This window comes from Neophocaena asiaeorientalis, unplaced genomic scaffold, assembly GCF_003031525.2.
Source record: "Neophocaena asiaeorientalis asiaeorientalis breed wild unplaced genomic scaffold, Neophocaena_asiaeorientalis_V1.1 scaffold258, whole genome shotgun sequence".
Classification (NCBI taxonomy): domain Eukaryota; kingdom Metazoa; phylum Chordata; class Mammalia; order Artiodactyla; family Phocoenidae; genus Neophocaena; species Neophocaena asiaeorientalis.
This window is the reverse complement of record NW_020172591.1, coordinates 6016453-6035325: the sequence shown is the minus strand read 5'-3', so window position 1 is coordinate 6035325 and position 18873 is coordinate 6016453. Positions and strand designations below refer to the sequence as shown.

General features: G+C 38.4%; 1 protein-coding gene across 2 annotated transcripts in view; it reads right to left on the bottom strand.

The window, feature by feature from the left end:
- Positions 1-18873, bottom strand: part of UNC80 (unc-80 subunit of NALCN channel complex) — a 230563-nt gene that overhangs the window by 204058 nt on the left and 7632 nt on the right. For both annotated transcript variants that reach the window (XM_024738362.1, XM_024738363.1), the window contains exons 5-7: positions 12741-12864; positions 10538-10611; positions 7405-7544 (exon numbers count right to left, since the gene is read on the bottom strand). In XM_024738362.1, coding sequence (XP_024594130.1) covers positions 7405-7544; positions 10538-10611; positions 12741-12864 — 338 coding nt within the window. The remainder of the gene's footprint in view (positions 1-7404; positions 7545-10537; positions 10612-12740; positions 12865-18873) is intronic.

Sequence of the window (18873 nt, the reverse complement as noted above, 5' to 3'; positions counted from 1 at the left end):
CAGCCAAAGGAGAATAGGCAAATAAATGCTAGTACGTATATTCATTTAACAAAAATTAATTAGGTGTTATATGATCTACCAGGCTGGGGTGCTTGTAATGTTCTATTTTACCTGGGTGCTGATTACTCTAGTGTATTCACCTGTGAAAATACATAAAACTAACCACTTGGGTGTTGTGTATTTTTCTCTGGGTTTCTTTAGAGAATTTTAGCCAACTAAGATCTTGAACTTTATCAATATAGACTAAATATCCACTATTTATATATACAGAAACTCTATCCATATGTACACTATATTTTATATAATATACATATATATTGATACACATTTATACAGAACTCTGTACATCCATTATATATAACATAAATATATAATAAATGTATAATGTAGATATTTATATATGTAATTTATATATATAGTTTTACACAAATGTCTCATCATCCTCTGGGTGATGTGTTAGACTCTTCTTTCAAAATACTTTATTATCTAACTTTTCATTATGTAATCATTTTATTTAAAAGGCTGAGTCTCAGAATTGTGAATTGCTGAGTTTTCATAAGTATGAGGGTTAGATTCAAAATTAAGGTTCTCCTCTTGGGCAGGATATCTCTTATTTGCCTCCAACCTCTGCTCTCCAACCCCATCCACTTTCCACCCTTCTCTACCTCCATGTCCAGAAAGACTGGTCTGTATAGACTCTATAGAAGGCTCCCACGCCTTTGGCCCCAGGGTGAATTCTGCAACAGGAGGCTCCCACAGGAGATGGGAAGGAAGAAGAACAATGATTTTCTCCCCAAGACTCCTCCCTCCCAGAGATCTGCTGAGGGCTCATACTGTGGCCTAGGACCGATGTGACCACAGTAGGTCACAGATCGTATTAATCACTCTCTCCCTACAGTTCTCCACAGCTGTTCCCTCCCATTGCCCACGCAGACTTGGAGCCTCCTGGTGGGCCTCCTGACGGCACTCTCCCTGGAGTACTGCACTAGCTCCTGTGGTTTCGCTACATCCTATCTAAACCTTTGTAAATAGCCCTTTTTAATCTCTTCTCAAATTACCAGTCTATCACTTGTTTCCTCCTGAGACCCTGACTGGTTATGTCCCCAAGCCCAGTTGGAGGGAAAGTAACAACCTTGATTCTCATTTCTACCATTTGCCTAAGAGGCCTTCACCACTCTTCCCTCCCACCCACCCCACTCCATTTCTCATTTTTTAAAAAGCACGGACTAACCCACTCCTCTCAGCCTATCGTTCATACCTAGAATAAGAGGATTTTATTTTTTCAGTGCTGTACTCTTGGATTTACAAAGAAAAGACAAAGTATGAGGTTGGCTTGGCTACCAGCTGGGTAATTTTAGGTCCTCAAGCATTTGTGACAGTCAATTGACTTTTTATAAGAGCCTGTTGTTTTCTTGACTAGGCTGCGGTGATGAAAGCAGACATTAGTAGTTCAACAGATTTCCATCCCCCCCCATTGGACTAGCTATCTTTACCCTTTACCTTTTGCCCCACACCACAGTGTCCCCAAATATTTCTAGTTAGTAAATTAGTTTAGGAAGTTCCATAATTTCAAGTCCCTAGAGCAGTGTTCTACATAGTGATATGTCAATGTACTGCTTCTGTGAGAATTTGCACACCCCCAAGTCTTATCTCAAACTTAACTAAACCAGAATTGCTGGTGATAGAACCCAGGAATCTTTATTTTAAACAATATCTCCAGGTAATCTTTTTTTTTCTGAGCCATGGCCGCTGAGCCTGTGTGTCCAGAGCCTGTGCTCCGCAACGGGAGAGGCCACAACAGTGAGAGGCCCGCGTACCGCAAAAGAAAAAAAAAGAAAGAAAAAAAGAAAAAGTCTATAAACGTTCCATTTGAAAGGTAAGGAAAACAACAACAGAGTATAACGTGAAAAAAGTCAAGGAGGAAGTGTCAGGAAGTGTAGAGTGGACACCGGGGTTAAAGTGTTAAAAGATCCAATTAGATAAGGACCAAATAGGAGCTGAGTTTCTGACCCGTTGGGAGAGGTCAGGGGAAGGTGATGCTAAGCATTCGCTCCTCAAAATGACTAATTCTGGCAAACAACCACAACACTTTCTCCTTTAATGACGGATCACGAAGAAAAGAGGTTTCCATAAAAACATAGTTAAGGAGGTGGGTAGCTTGCTATAGGAACTCCACTGTGCTCCCCCTAAAGGCCTACCTTCTCATGAAAGAGGAGTGAAGAGTGTGGACTGTGTAACTGTCTAGATTGGGCTCAGATCTAGCTCTTCTACTTTCAAGCTGTGTGTCCTTGAGTGAGTCATTTAATCTCTCTAAGCTTCAGTTCCTCGTCTTTAAAAGAGAAACAATGCCTTCTTTGCATGGCTGTTGTGAAGATTAAACTCATCCGCCTAGGCCATGTGCCAGGCGCTAGAGATAGAGCAATGAGTAAAAGAGATTTGGTCCCTCTGCTCACGGATTTTACAGTGATAGCTAATCACACAGGTCTTTAAATTACAATTGCCATTTGTACTGTAAGAGAAAACAGGGAGTTCTGTGATTGTATTTAAAATCTGCCAACGCCTCCCTAGGAAGTAAGGAAATGCTATTTAAATTGAGTCTTGAAGAATGAGGAGGTAAGTATAATAAAGAGTAATAAGTAAATAAGTAATAAGTAAAGAGAGATGGAAGGACCATCCAGGCAGATGGAATAACATACTCCAAATCTCAGAGCTAAGAGGAAGTACGATGCATGTGAAGAACTCAGAAGATGTTGGAATCTAGTGATGGAAATGTGAGTAATTACACAATGTTAGACAGGAGAACTAGACAGCAGCGAGATAACGTGGAGCTTTGAGGGGTATTTCAAGGATTTTGAATTTTATCTTGATAGCAGTGGGTAGCCTTTGAAAAAGTTAAAGTGTAGGAGTGGCATGATTAGTTTTTTTCATGTCTCTGTATGTCCTCTATTGGGTGGTGACAAGAGTGAATAAGAGAAGATTAATAAGTAGGCTGTTGCAGGACTCCAGGCAGGAGGTGATGAATAGCTTGAATAATGGTGGTGGCCATAGAGGTAGGTGGAAGTAAGCAAATTCAGAATACTTTTATATGTGATTTTTCTCAGTCTTCCTCATATCATAAATTTAATAACTACTCATAGAGTTGCTCAAGCCCAAAACCTAAGTTATGCTTGATTCTTTTCTTTTTCTCACTCTTCACATCCAGTCATGTCAGCTCTACCTTAAATATATCTCAGCTGCAACCTCATCTCAGCCTTTCCACCCCTGCTACCACCATCCTAACCAAACCACATCCTTTCTCACCTGGACCGTTGCAAATGTCTCCTAACTAATCTCTGTATCTACTTCTGCTTTCCAAGCCTATTTTCATAAACTATCTGGAGTGATATTTAAAAAGTATAATTCAGTTAATGTCACTCCACTGCTCAAACAACTCCGATGACTTTTCATCACACCTGGAATGAAATTCAAACTTCTTACCATGGCTTCCGGGCTCCTCCGTGATCTGACCCCTAATAACCACATTGGTTTGATTCCCTACACCTTACCCCCCTGCTCACCACTAGCCCCTGGTCACACTGGCCTCCCTTCCATTCCTGGAACACACTGAGCTTATTCCCACTTCAAAGCCTTTAGACTTGTTCCCTCTGCCTGGAGTGCTCTTCCCAGATCTTCCTGAGGCTGTCTCCTTCATATCATTTAGGTTTCTATGAAAAAGAGCCCATTTCCAATCCCTTTGCTTTGGTTTTGCCTTCTTAGTCCTAGAGTAACTTGAAAACATTTTTACTTATTTATGCATTTACTCTCTGTTATCTGTCTATCTTTTTAGAAAATGAGCTCTTTGAGGATAAGAACTTTGACACTGAAACAACCCTAGTGTCTAGAATACACTTAAAAGATATAGAAATGAATGAATAAATGAAAATTTAGACAAAACTATGAATGTAAAGACCTTAGTTCTGTTTTTTGGCACACAGGAGACGCCCAACAACAGGTAGTTCCTGTTGTTATTCTCTTTGATCTGTGTAGTAAGGAGTTACTTTTTCCCCAGATATGATTAAATTATACCATTGATAACTTTGTTAGTGAGTTATTGTCACTAAATAAAATGAGAGTCTTGGTGTGTGGAGGGGTCATCATAGTGGTTACTTTTGAATAAGTGGAACAGTAATATGAGAAGAGTCTGTACATACTCAAAAGGACTGTGATGGATACACTTTGGGGAGCCACCCCTGCTTCCCATCTGATGGTGGTCACACCCTTTATAATCCTCTTTTCCTGAGTTTGGGCAGGGCCTGTGACTTTCATATAACCTATAGAATAGGGCAAAAGTAATGGCATGTCACTCTTGTGATTAGGTTATTTTATATGACAACGATAATGAGATGTCACTCCTGTGATTATGTTATATTATAAAGACTGTATAGGCAGACTGGAATTAGAGAGGACTTCTCTCCCTTGCTGGTTTTAAAGAAGTAAGCTGCCATGTTTTGAGGTAGCCTGTGGAGAAGCCACATAGCAATGAACTGTGGGTGGCCTCTAGGAATGGAGAGCAGCCCCGAAATAATAGCCAGCAAGGAAACAGGGCCCTCAGTCCTACACCCACAGGAAATGAATTCTGTCAACAACCTGAAAAGGCTTGTAAGCGGATCTTTCCTGAGTCAAGCCTGTGATGAGACTGTAGTCCATCCTGACACCTGGATTTCAGTCTGATAAGACTCTGAAGCAGAGAGTCCATCTAAACTGTGCCTGGATTTCTGACGTACAGAAATTTTGAAATAAAAAATGTGTGTTGTTTTAAGCCAGTAAGTTTGTTGTAATTTGTTACATAGCAATAGAAAACTAATACAAGAACCATATACAGAAACTAAAGAAAAGCAAAATTTAGTCAAATATAAAAAGGACATGCCAAATACATATATATGTATGTATAACAATCACTTTGCTGTAAGTCAACTATACTTCAATTTTTTTAAAAGGCCATTAAATAGAGTTATCTAAAAATGAAATGAGTTTCATCTGAGAGTACTAACTTTCTCATTGCTGAAAGTGTTCAACTAGTTCAAATGTGGTTAGTTTATCAGCAAGGAGACAGGAGATTGGATTGGTTATCCTCACAGGGTTCCTACCACATTAAAAATGATATGATTTTAAGAATGAATTATCACCATTGACCTGGCACAGTAAATCCTGTGGATAAACACAAACAACCCCTGCTTACACAACTAAAGTTGCGGTCAAAATTTCATATTCCCAACCAGCAAAAGCGTATTCAATGGAGCCACTTGCTTTTAAAATCCAAAATAAAGACACAAAAATAAACTCTTTTCATTTTGCTTTTTGAAAGCACAACATAGTGTTTTGGTTAAAAAGCAATTATATTCATTTGATTCCATGCCTTCAACAATTCTAAGAAATCTTAAAAAAAAAAAAACACTATACACGGGGAGGGGGAAGGGTAAGCTGGGACGAAGTGAGAGAGTGGCATGGACACATATACACTACCAAATGTAACACAGATAGCTAGTGGGAAGCAGCCGCATAGCACAGGGAGATCAGCTTGGTGCTTTGTGACCACCTAGAGGGGTGGGATAGGGAGGTGGGAGGGAGACGCAAGGGGGCGGGGATATATGTATATGTATAGCTGATTCACTTTGTTATAAAGCAGAAACTAACACACCATTGTAAAGCAATTAAACTCCAATAAAGATGTTAAAAAATAAAAATAAAACACTATACCCATGGGGCCTGATTCTGGTGCCAAAAGGAGGTAGATCATTTTAAAATTACCTACAAAAAGGCAAGTTAATGCTGAGAGGAAATATCTGTGAATCTTTTCTCTGGGGGTGAGGGAGGTATAAGGACTTGTATCCAGAATACATTAAAAACTCCTACAATTCAATAATAAGAAGACAAACAACTCAGTTAAAACTTGGGCAACGGTTTGAATAGGTATTTCACCAAAGAAGATATTCAGATAGCTAACAAAGACATGAAAATATACTTAACATCATTAGGTATTAGGGAAATGTAAATTAAAGCCACAATCAGATCCCACGTCACACCCACTAGAGTGGCTATAATAAAAAGACAACAACGAGTTCTGCCAAAGATATAGAGAAAAATGAACCCTCATACATTTCTGGTGGGAATGTAAAATGGTGCAGCCATTTTGGAAAACAGTTTGATAGTTCTTTAAAAAATTAAACATAAATTTACCATACAACCCAGCAATTCCACTCCTAGGTATCTACCCAACAGAAAGAAAAACATTTGCCCATCCAAAAACATATATGTGAATGTTCATCGAAGCATTATTCACAACAGGCAAAGCGTTAGAAACAACCTAAACATCCATCAACTAATGAATGGATAAACAAAATGTAATACATCCATACAACAGAATACTATTCAGCAACAAATCGGAATGAACTGTTTGTACATGCTATGATCTAAAACGCTGTGCTGAAGGAAAGAAGTCAGATGCAAAAGACTGCAGATGGTACGATTCCACTTATTTGAAGTATCCAGAATTCCAACTATATATAGACAAAAAGCATACTAAGCGATCAGTGTTTGAAATGGGCAGAGGGGATGTTTTTGGGTGATAGATAATGTTCTGAAATTGAATTGTGTTGATAATTGTACAATTTTGTAAATTTGCTAAAAATCATTAAACTGTACACTTAAAATGGGTTAATTTTATGGTATGTAAATTAAACCTCAATAAAACTATTTTTAAAATACCTCCTTTTAAAATACTATCTACTAGACAATAACGTCATTTGAAAACAGGGATATACAAATGGTCTCAGGGACCCTCCCCTCCTAGGTGGAGTTTACAGATGGGTACAAAGGCAAACCTCATGAATCCAGGCTTTCATCATTTTATCAGGGAGTAGGAAGAAGTGGATCAATGTTTGTCCCTAGGGAAGGTGTCGGTAAGTAAAGTCACTATGACACAAGCTAACAGAGGCAGCCTTGGAATATTTACAAAGAACAGACTTTGGAATACCCTGTGAGTACTTTAGAAGCACTCATTTTTTAATACAAGGATCTGCTGGTATAAAGTATTTTTATACATTAGAGCAGATCATTTCACACTCCAGCAACACAATCTTTTGATAGCATCACTTGTTTCTGCATCGAAATATTTAAAATATTATTCAGTTCAGACATCTCATTGAATCAGACATGTCTTTCCATGTCTACCCGAGTGTTTAAATGAGCTATTCATAGCTCATTTCTGCAATTATTAATCTAATTATACTTTGACCAAGAAGATGTACATACATATCATGCACTTACACATTATAAGGGACAGAGGCTATATAAGTAGCTAGAAATGTATATTTAATTTTTGGGAGCTGGGGATACATTTGCGACCCTAACATCGCAATTGTGTACCTGGAATGCGATGGTCCTCTTTCCTGGGAAGTCTGGGAGGACAGACTTCCATCAAGGGAGTTTCCTCGGTGGCAGCCTGAAATGGTGGTCTTGGGTGAGATGGAATCTGACTGGAACGTTTCAGAGACCACCTGGAGTCCCTTTTGGGGGTGGAGATAGTAGATTAGTGCTTTATTTTCCTTCAGGCATATCCTCTAGAATTATCTATCATATTATATACATTGTTTTTTAAGTTAAAAAAATTTGCAGCATAGTTAAATATCATGTCATAGAGGAAGGGATTTTGCCTTCATTTAAGAAGGAATGGAAACTGGCTTCTAGAGAGCACCTGTGTCATTCTAAGCCTTGGGCTAAGTACTTTCATGTCCTTTATTTCACTTTGCCCTTGATTCTTTTCTTTTTCACCTCCATGTCCAGTATCTACAGAAGAAGAGCTACAAACCAACGATTCATCAAAGATACACCAATACTGAGGTGAACTGAATAGAGACATGAGGCAGAGAACAAGGGTCAGGTTAGAAAGAGCTAATCAACTCAAAGACAAAACATAAGAATGAAAGTGCAAGGTTCAGGTTTTTCCATTACGCATCAGAGGGGCATGTAATACATTTTTCCAATTGGATACAATTACCTTTACTTGTAAGTACAAATTCATTTCACTTTATTTACAGAGTAGTTTAATTACATTTAGCTGATAAATGTAATTCTGCCCAGGTAATGTGAGCTATTTTTCCATCAGTATTACAGATAAAATTCTTTGCTAAAAGATAAAGACCCTCAAAAACTGATCATAGCATTTTAGCCCTTACAAGTTCTATTTTCATATGTAAAATAAGAAAGCATTGTTCAAACATGATGCATAGAGAGACAAATACAGATAGAAATTTGATGAAATAAATCCTCTGAATTTGATCAAAAAATCCTTCCGCATGAACATATGATGTGTGTTTCATGTTAGATTTTTGGAGATAAAAAAATATTGGATGAACCTGAACCTTGAAATCCAGAGCTTACAGTTTAGTTTTAAGAGAGGTAAATACAGGTTACAGCAGCACATCTGATAGAAGTATAATGCAAGCCACGTATAGGAGACACACACCTAATTTTTAAAGTAGTAAAAAGAAATAGGCAAAATTAAAATTTTTATAGTATAGTCTGTTTAATCCCAAATTTTCATTTCAACATGTCATCAATATAAGTGTTACCAATAAGTTTTTACATTTTTTATACTAAGTTTTCAATATCGGGTATACATTTTATACTTAACACCAATTCAGACTATTCAATCAATTCAAACTAATCATATTTCAAGTGCTCAGTAGCCAAATGGGCCTGGTGGCTACCATATTGGACAGTGTAGATTTAGAGTAATTAGACAAGAGTTCATGGGGAGTCAAGATCTAAATTCGTCCCTAAAAGAAAGATACAATTTACGTAGACAACAGGGAGGAGGAAACAGTCTGAGGGAAGACCCAGAGACTAAAACTGCATGCTCTGCCCCCTGGGAGCAGTGCTTAACTAACTGAAGGGATAATCAGGGTCACTTAAGAAGGATGATGTCAAGCGGTGGAATGCACAGAGAGCCAGGGATAGGAGTGTGGTCTTGAGGTGATGGCTGATGGGATCCACTAAAGGTTCCTAAGGAGGAAGGGATATAATAAAAGGATGGCACCTTGTATATAATGAGCCTCTGTGGAAGTGATGAGTTAATTAAAAAAATGATGCATTAGGAAGATTAGTCAGGCATTATGAATTGATATTTATGTGAAACAGGAGAGGCTAGAGGTAGAAAATCCAATCTGTGGCTCCAGCTGCAATCTAGTTACGAGGACCTGGATTTAGCGGGGTAGCAGTGCACACCTGAGCAACAGGATGAAAAGAAAACGGTATGACTCAAGAAATCAAATGGAAAGGATTAAAGAGACTGAAATGTGGGATTTATGTATTTCATTATATCTAAGATGTCTTCAAGTTATAAGATGCACCATTATTTTATGTATGATTAAGAAAAAATTTCTGTTAATTAAATTAGGACACTTCTTATCAGTGAGAACTTTTTTATTTTATACTTATTAAAAAGGTCGACCTTAGCCTTATTTATGCAGAGCTTTTGATTATATATCAATCCCATGTATATGTAAAAAATAAGTGAAATAAATTTGTGTAGGTATTCCTAAAATCTTCACATTTAGCAATTTCAACTCAGAGCTGTTGATATATATTTTTCCATAGAATAACTTCCTCTGTGTCAAGAGTGTTATTTCTTAAAAGAGTGCTTCACTATCCCCTCTGACATACTCTTCTAAGCCACTGACCCTGATTCTGCAAACCTGGATGCTGAAAATGACCAAATTTATGCTGCAAGAATGACAATCATATCAAGACTTCTACCAGGCGGGGAGATGGTAAGAGGCCAAAGATCATGAAAAACACTAGATTTCAAATATGTTAAACGTGAAAACAATGTACATCTTAGAAGAGATGAAATACAGCATATAAATCACAGTGTCTATACTTAGCAATTGCTCAGTAAGAGATATACTAGGACTCCAAAATTTCTAGTTTCGATGGTGAAAAGGATGATGCTACTCCTGGCAATAATGCATGAGCTGGAAAGAGGATCCAATTTTGATGGAAAGCAGTAAAGTGTATTTTCCACATGCTGAACTGGAAGTGAAAGCAGGTCATCTAACACGTATTAAGTTAATGACAGTATACATTTCTATGTGGCTTTGAACTACCCTGGTCTTCATTTCTCTTCTGAATCAAATAGTGCATGGTGAGTTTACATGAAATTATATTCTGTTTTATTACGCATCTTCTGTTTTATGTGGATTGGTCTTGATTCCTCATTAAACTTTACTTTCCTTAAAGGATGCTGTATCTTAAACCTCCTTTCCTTCCCCACTGCTGCAGTACTATTGTACCTATATTAGGTTTGCCTAGCAAATATTAGGAGATTCAATAATTGAGAACAAGATGATACTTGAGTTAATGCAGGATGAATAATGATAACTAACATTTATTGTTACATGCTAGCCATTGAGATACAGCACTGGTCAAGTCTTACCCTTCACACTACACTACGTTCAAGGAATGACCACCCTTCTTCTCATGATTATAATATACTCACCTCTCGGTGTCTTGTGTCTTGATTTGGTGATTCACAGGTCTGACTTTGACTGTTGATGGGAGAGCTTCTCTTAGCTGCAAAGATGGATGAAATCCCACCACAAATTTTATAAGTTTATATGTTATATAAGGTATTTTACTTCCTAAGTTCATTCCACTTTCAAATCAAAAACCTATTTTAATAGATCATTAAAACCTTGAAAGAAGACATTTAACAGCATATGTTGTAAGAGAAATCACATAACCTATTCAAAAATCTTAGCATTTCTAGGATATCAATATAGATTTCTTCATTTATTCAGTATGACTCAATAAGTTAAGGTGCTAAAAATTGGCCATACTAAAAATTATAACAGTTAACATCTACATAGTACCTAATATCTGTCAAGTCCTGTTCTAAGCGTTTTACATATATCAACTGATTCAACACTTACAATAACCCTGTAATAACTTATGGTATACTTCCAGACCCATTTTACAGATGAAGATACTAAGAAACAGGGAATTTAACTTGCCCAAGGTCACTGACCCTTAGAAAAATGTTCCAGCCTAGGCTACCTGGCTCCAGGTGCTTTATTGAACACATTAAGCTGCCCCTGAGGTACGATTCAAACCAGTCACATCTTTACCGGAGGATCAATGGGAAGCCAAAACGACAGGTCCCATTTGAATTGGAATATTTTGGTGCTGAGAGGCAAAGTGATTTACCAAATCACAAAGCAAGAGATCAGAGGAGTGCCACTCATGTGCCATTGTTTTTCTTCTGGCCATGCTAAGTTTAATTTTCCCTCAGTGGACACCATTTCAAGTCCAGAGGCATCAAGCAGCGGGTAAGGAACCCGCTGTGAATATCACTGAGAAGCACAGGGAGCGAGGAAGTGAATAGCTCAGGTGCTTTCATGGAGGGACATGATTCCTTAGTTTTTATACAAGTGTTAACCTCATTCCATCCATGGATTCTGAAGTAGGTCACTTCTGACTATGGCATCTTTACTTAGTTCCTTGATATCTGAATATTATGATAGACTGTTGCTCTTTAATTTACAATTTATTTCAATAGTTAACGGATTATATACATGTAAATTGAGGGATTACTTTTACTGTATGAAAATTTTCATCTTTTGAATGGCTATAATAAGCATGATTTGTCACTATAAGCATCTTATCACATATATGAATAATATGCAACTCCTCAGTTTACAAAATCCCTTAACATGCTATGAACCTTGCAAGTTTGTGTTAAGTTATAGGGGAAAATAAAGCATGTAAGAACTTGTTTATGGTTTCCTTCCCTTTACAAAGCTCTTTTCCATTCATAATCCTCCACTGTCTGCAGAAAAACCTTATAAACTATATATATATATATGTATACATATATATACTTCTGTATATACTTCAGTGTGTATACACACACACACACACTTCTGTAGATTTCCCAATTTATCTCTTTTTAAATTTTGTTATTGATGCTAAAAGTTGGGCTGGGAATAGAAGTATGTAATTAAGCACTCTCTATAAAATGGGCACTTTATATGTATTTTTATTGACTCCTCGCTATGAAGCCATATAAGGTGGTATTTTTATCTCCATTTTAAAGAAATAGAAATGCTCAGGGAGGTGAGGTTACATACATGGTAAGAGATAGATCTGGGGTGGAGCATGAACTTTTCAGGCACTTTTCAAGCTATCATGTTGTACTCTTTCTACAATTCGACAGTAGAACTATTGCATTGGACCATTCCTGTAGTTAAATGCCTTGATTAAAAAAAACCAAAAACAACCCACTAAGGCGAGATGGTTAAGGAGCTGCTACTCCATCTACCATAATGATGAAATAATAATGGCTACCACTTACTCACTTACTATGTGCCTGGCATTCTTCTAAGTAATGTTACATATATTAACTCATTTATTCCTCATGACAACCCTGGAAGTACTTGTAATGCTGTGTTTTGACCCCTACCCTATTTTACAGATGAGGAAACACAGGCACAGGAAGTTTAAATGACTTAGCCAAAGTCACACAACTCAGCAGCATGTGCTCCTGGTTTAGAGTTTCTCATCATGTAAATGAGCCCTGTACCTGGGGCACCTAGATAACTCCCGGAAGTTGTCTTCCTCTTGGTTTCTTAAGAGCAAATCATCCCATCGCCCTCACTCCTACGTATGCTGACACTGTCCCACTGGGCGCCTGAGTCACAAACCTGTAATGATGTTCCTGATGGGCTTCACCAGTGCTGTGAAGCCAGAGACTTCGGGCTGTCTGTGCTCCCACATGGGCTGCCATATAACAAGCCCACTCGCCAGTCGGAACGTGAGGTCAGATTCCTGGGAGAAGAGAAGATCTATATCCAAGAACTGGCTGAAGGGACCAGTCAATGCAACGGTTAACATCATTCACCCAATAGTTTGTGGCACAAACTACTGGGTGTAAGATAGGCTCAAGGATGTATTGTACAACATGGGGAATATAGCCAATATTTTGTAATAACTATAAATGGAAAGTAACCTTCTAAAATTGTATAAAAAAAGAACATCATTCACACGATTATTTTCAAAGCAGGCTGATCTTCAAGACCTTCCTTCTTCACTCTGATGAGTGTTTCTAGGGTAAACCAATAGCCTTAAATTATCATAACTACGATAGAAATCACGGTGGTCTGCTTTAGGCAAAATGAATAATTAATGAAGATGCAGCTTGGGGCAGAGCATGAAACACACAATTACTGTTTTCTGTTAGCAATGACTGAGGCCTTTTTATTTCAAGGGTCTTGGCAGATCTCTTTACTTGTGGTTATTGTTATTATTCCTCTTAATGATTTAATTGTCCTTCTTTCTCCCTCATAAGGCAATATCCTCAGATGCTATTTTGACTTTCTATTCTCCAGACTATCTCTTGTTCTTGCATTTCATGGAATCAGGAACATATAGTTAGACCCTTCTTAGCATGGTATTTCATACCGTTGCCTTCTCAACAATCTTTAATTCCCTGAGGGCAGCGATGTAGCCACAGCCCCTGTCATCATCCCAATGATAAATACAGCAGTAGGAATTGGGTGCGTGATAAGTACTTGCTGAACTGTACCTACTTTACAACCCATACTCATTCGGTTATCTACAACTGGAGGTCTCCTCCAGGGAGTACATTCTCTGCTTCATCATTACATCATTTTGAGTGGCTGAGATGTTTAAAATGCAATTGTATAAGTACAAATGTATGACATTCTGAGGTTACATTTTCAACAACTCAGCCTCTCAAAACAATGTAGAGATGGAAGCAGAGACAGTGATTGCAGATTAATGAACATAACTGAAACCAGGAATTCACAGGGTGGTGATGTGCAACCTGGCTTGTATATTATAATCACCTGGGGAGCTTTTAAAACCTAGGAGGCCCAGGCCCCACTTCCTCCCCTAACCAGACCAATTAAATTAGAATTGCTGTGAGGTTTTCTTGAGTTGCCCCTGGTGACTCTCATGTGTAGCTATGGTTGAAAATCACCGATCTAGAAGGAGGAGAGCTGGAAAGAAATTGAAAAAAAAGGAAAAAACATTTATTCTGCAAATGGTGAATCAATGTAGCTCAAAGGAAGCTTCAACTGGAAAGGCTAGATGAAATCCCTGAATAAATCTCCACGTTGGTAAAGAGGGGACTCTTCCGTAAGCTATAGGCCAAGATCCTGGCACCACAGAAGTACCCATGATGGAAAAGCATCTAGTGCCAGTATTGGAAAAGCATTTGTTCAAATTCACGCCACTTTCATTCTACAAATATTTATAGACCACCTACTGTGTACCTGGTCCTATTCTAGATTCTGGGATACAACAATGAACAAAGCACACAAAAATCCCTGTTCTCCAGTGCAAAGGAGAAGTAAAGCAGGGAAAGGGAAGTGTCAGACAAGGTGCTGGTGTTTTAGACAGGAAGGCCAGGGAAGCCCTTCTTGTGCAGGTGACTTTTGAATAAGGATCTGAATGAAATGAAGGAGCTGCCAAGTAGATATTTCCAGGAAAAGCATTTTGTGAAAAGGGATCAGCAAGTGCAAAGGTCCTAAGTATATCTTGTGTGTCAAGAAACAGCCAAGAGACTGCGGGCCTGGAGTCAAGCGAATGACAGAAGAGTAGAAAAAAATAAGATTGGAGACGTTTTTGAATTCCAAATAATATAGGGCCTGATAGTCATAGCAAGGACTTCAATTACTGAGTAACATGAGAAGTCACTGGAGGGTTTTGAATAGTGGAATGACATGACTCGATGTATGTTCTGAGGATCACTCAGGCTATTGAGAATAGTTTGAGAAAGGGCAAGGGAGGAAAGAGACTAGGGAGCTATTATTATCAACTAGGTAAAAGATCATTAGACTAGGGTATTAGTAGAGGGCAAAATGAGAAGCTGTAGATTCTGGATACATTTTGAAGATACAGTTTATAGAATTTGTTAATTGACTAGAGGTAGAGTGTAGGAAAATGAGATGTCAAAGATTTTTTGGCTTTGCCACTGATAAACATGGGCAAGATAAAGGAGGAACAGGTTTGGGGATATCAGGAGCCTAGTTTTAGACATGTTAAGTTTGAGAGGCCTGTTAGACATTCAACTAGATATACTGAGTAAACAACTAGACAGATCCAAAGTTAAGGGGAAAGCAACCCCTTTCCCTTGAAATGGACATGGGGAAGTCTGCATGGTATCATGTGTGATCCAGCAATCAGGGAATTAACCATGCGCAAAGTAGATCAGATTTGTCTCCAGAAATGCAGAATGCTAAATCACAATTGATCTGGTTTTGACAATTTCTTAGTTTCAGAGATTGGTCCTTTTCCACATTTCTTCTGAGTAATCTTGGCACAAATAAAACTCCAATGGACATTGCAGCAGGAAGTGGGCTCTCTTAAACTGACATCCTGGCCTTGAACCTCTGCTCTATCCACTCAGTGACAGTTACTGTCATCATTTTGTTTTGTTTGATATACCCCCAACTAGACTGTATATTTCTTGAAGACAAGTTGAGATCTCCTTCTGTGCATTTTTCCTTGAACATCAATACATAATTGTTGATTAATTGAGCATATGTTACAGTCTCCAAATAACACCAAATAAATCTGATCATTCTTTAGACCTGAACACCTGCAGAACTGATCGCCAGTTCTTATGTTGCTATGCTCCTTTGTAAGTCCTCTTAAGTTGGCTGAATGTATAAACTCTGGGTCACTAAGTCCTCTTATAGAATCCCCTTTCATGGGTCACCCAGTGTGATATATACACATATGCACACATGAACAGAAACTCTGTAGTTGGAGAAGGTACTCTATCATTCAAACAGCTGTGGGGTGGGTGGTCTAGAAAGGTTCTGAGAAAAACCAGAAGGTGTAAAAATTCAAAGAATCAACATTTCCACAATGTTGCTTGCAATGAAAGGCTGCTTCCACGATAACATGAAGCAATTCTAAATGTGTTTACTAGTAGCTTAGAGACATCTACTTAAACAGCTATTATTTTAAATTCTGTTTTAAAGTTGTTTACTTCAGACCTACGAATTTTATAAAAATCTCCTTGAGGGCTTGGATTTTGTTTTATCCCCTGCTGTTTCTCCAGCACTCTGAACAATGCCTAGCATGTAGTAGGCACTCAATAAATATTTACGGAAGGAATAAGTGATTAGGATCAAATCAAGAAAATGTTGGCAGCACACTTAAAGTAGATTCCTTAGTTGTAACAAATGTTCATCATTTAATAATATATTTGACAGAATTTTCAGATTATTGATTTCAATGTAAAATATTTGAGCTAGTTATAAAGTAAAAGCATAAAAATGCATTGAATTATACACTGTCTTACAAAAGGATGAGTCACTTAGATTATTTGCTAATTAGTAAACTAACTCATTCAATAAATATCAATTAAATGCCTACAAAACACAGACACTACATTAGCTACCCAATATACAATGATAATTCCTATTCTCAAACCATCTGGAATCTAGTAGAAGAGATTGACAGATAAAGAGATAATGATAATAAGAAGCTAAAAATAATAATAATAATATGTCTAATATATTATAGAGATAGAGAAGGAGGGAGGATAGATCTTGAATGAAGCCATAAATGATGAGTAAGAATTTTCTAGGCAGAAGGGTAGGGTAGGAGGGTATTCCAGGTGACATGACCGGCATGAAATAGGCCTGGAACAAAGCATGTTACGTTCTTAGGGAGACTCCAAGCATTTGGAGCTCATAGGCAGGAGAGGTAACCACGCAGGTCATGGAGGTCTCAGTTACCACACTGGAGAGCTAGAGTTTCATCCTCTGTATAATGAGAAATCAACAAATTACTTTAAGTATGTTAGTGATATGTTCAGAGCTGCATTTTAGAGAGATCACTTTGGTGTTGAGGTTGGATTTTATGAGACAAGCCAGGAGACTGTAAATTCAGTTAGAAAGTGGCCCAGGTAAGAGGCCCAAGCAATGGATGATGAAATCTTGGGTTAAGGAGGATAATTGGGATGAAGAAAATTAGGTAAATTTGAGAAATATTTAAGAGACAAAATGAGTAGAACTCTGTGATTAGTGGAATGTGTAGGTAAGGATGAAGGAGTAATCAAAGGAAGTGCCTAGGTTTTGAGTTTATATGAATGGGTCCATCACCTGAAATACAGAACATCAGGACAATGGCTCACTCCAGGGGAAATCTGAAATGCCCTTAGATTATCTATCTGGAGAAGCTAGTTGACAAGTTGGTCTAGAGTTTAGGAAAGGAGACTACTTCAGACATATAAAATTAGGTGACCTCAGCCTATTAGGACACAAATGGTAAATGAAGCAGGAGGGGAGGTCTCCAAAGAGAAGACAAAGTGAGAAGTGCAAAGGGTCTAGGCTGCATCTCTGGAGAACCACAATGTTAGAGGGGCAGGCAAAGAAGATGCGCTCTCAAAGGAGATAGAGCAGATAGCCAGGGATGCAAGGAGAACTAGCAGAGTGTGGTGCTACCAAAGGAATAAAAAACTTCAAGAAGAAAGGATTGTAAGTTCAAATGCAGCTAAATTTTAGTGAAATGAAGACAGCAAAATAAATATTAGGTTCAATAGCTCAAGGTCGTTCATGACCTTGATGAGAAGAGTTCCAGCACAGAAACAAAAGAAACAGTATAGTTTTGTACAAAGTCAGATGGAATTGGGTTTGAATCCCACCTCGGTTACTTCAATGAGCTTGATTATTACCTCTCTGGACCTCAGTTTCCTCTTTGGTAAAATGAAGACAAAGATATCCACCTTCCTGTGGGTGTTTGTAAAAATGAGAAATGACATGTGAGCACTTCTGTTACCTAATAGAGGAAAGCAGAGCAAGTGGAAGGGATTGAGGAGGTGTGGAAGTGGAGGCACAGGCTCATGCCTAGACTGGATTTCAGCCCTTCATGCCTCCTGCAGTACTATGTCCTATAAGAGCCTCAACATAAAACATTGTCTATGTGAGCACAGAGTGGGGACTCGAGGGAATCATGACAAGTGGGGCAGCACACGGAGCTTGAGACCACAATTCGCAGAAACAACAGGCTGGACTGTTGTCTGGTTTTACCCCAGGAGCATGCAGATCTCTGGGGCTGGGATAGAAAAGGTGGCTTTCGGTCTTGATCTGGGGCTGGAGTTCTGAAGGACAAATGCAAAGGAAGAATAGGGAGAAAAGGCCATTAAAGGTGCTGGTGAGGAGTTGACATGGGTACAGTACAGAGAAGGTAGGTAAGGCCTGATAACTGGCAGGCAAACAAAAGATCTAGGTCATTGGATCTCAATCAGGGGCAATTCTCACCCCTCCCCACCCCTTAAGGACATCTGGCAATGTCTAGAATCATTTGTGGTTGTAACAGTTCGGAGGAAGGAGGTACTACTGGCATCTAGTGGGTAGAAGCCAGAGATGTCAGTAAATATCCTACAAAGCACAGGACAAAGAATTATCTGGCCCCAAATGCCAACGGTGCCAAGACTGAGAAACCCTGACCAAGGGATTGTTCATTCCTCACTACACTGATAGAAGCAAAGCCCTTGCTCAGAGGGAAAAAGCGTTGTGGTGAAATGTATTGACTCATTAATATTTTTTGTTCCCTATGGCATCTAGAACAATATTTCTCTTATAGCAATAATAAAATGATAAAACAATAATGCTAGTTATAATAGCCAACAGTAATTGTTACAAAACTATGTATTAATCGCCGTGCAGTGTTTCATAGGCATTGTTTTACTTCCTTATAAATACTCCAATCCCAGGCCATAGGTAAAACTTGGGGACGTTGAGCCAGCTTTCCTCACTATCTGTGTGGTCTCCCCTGAAGAAAGATCTGGCTCCCCTT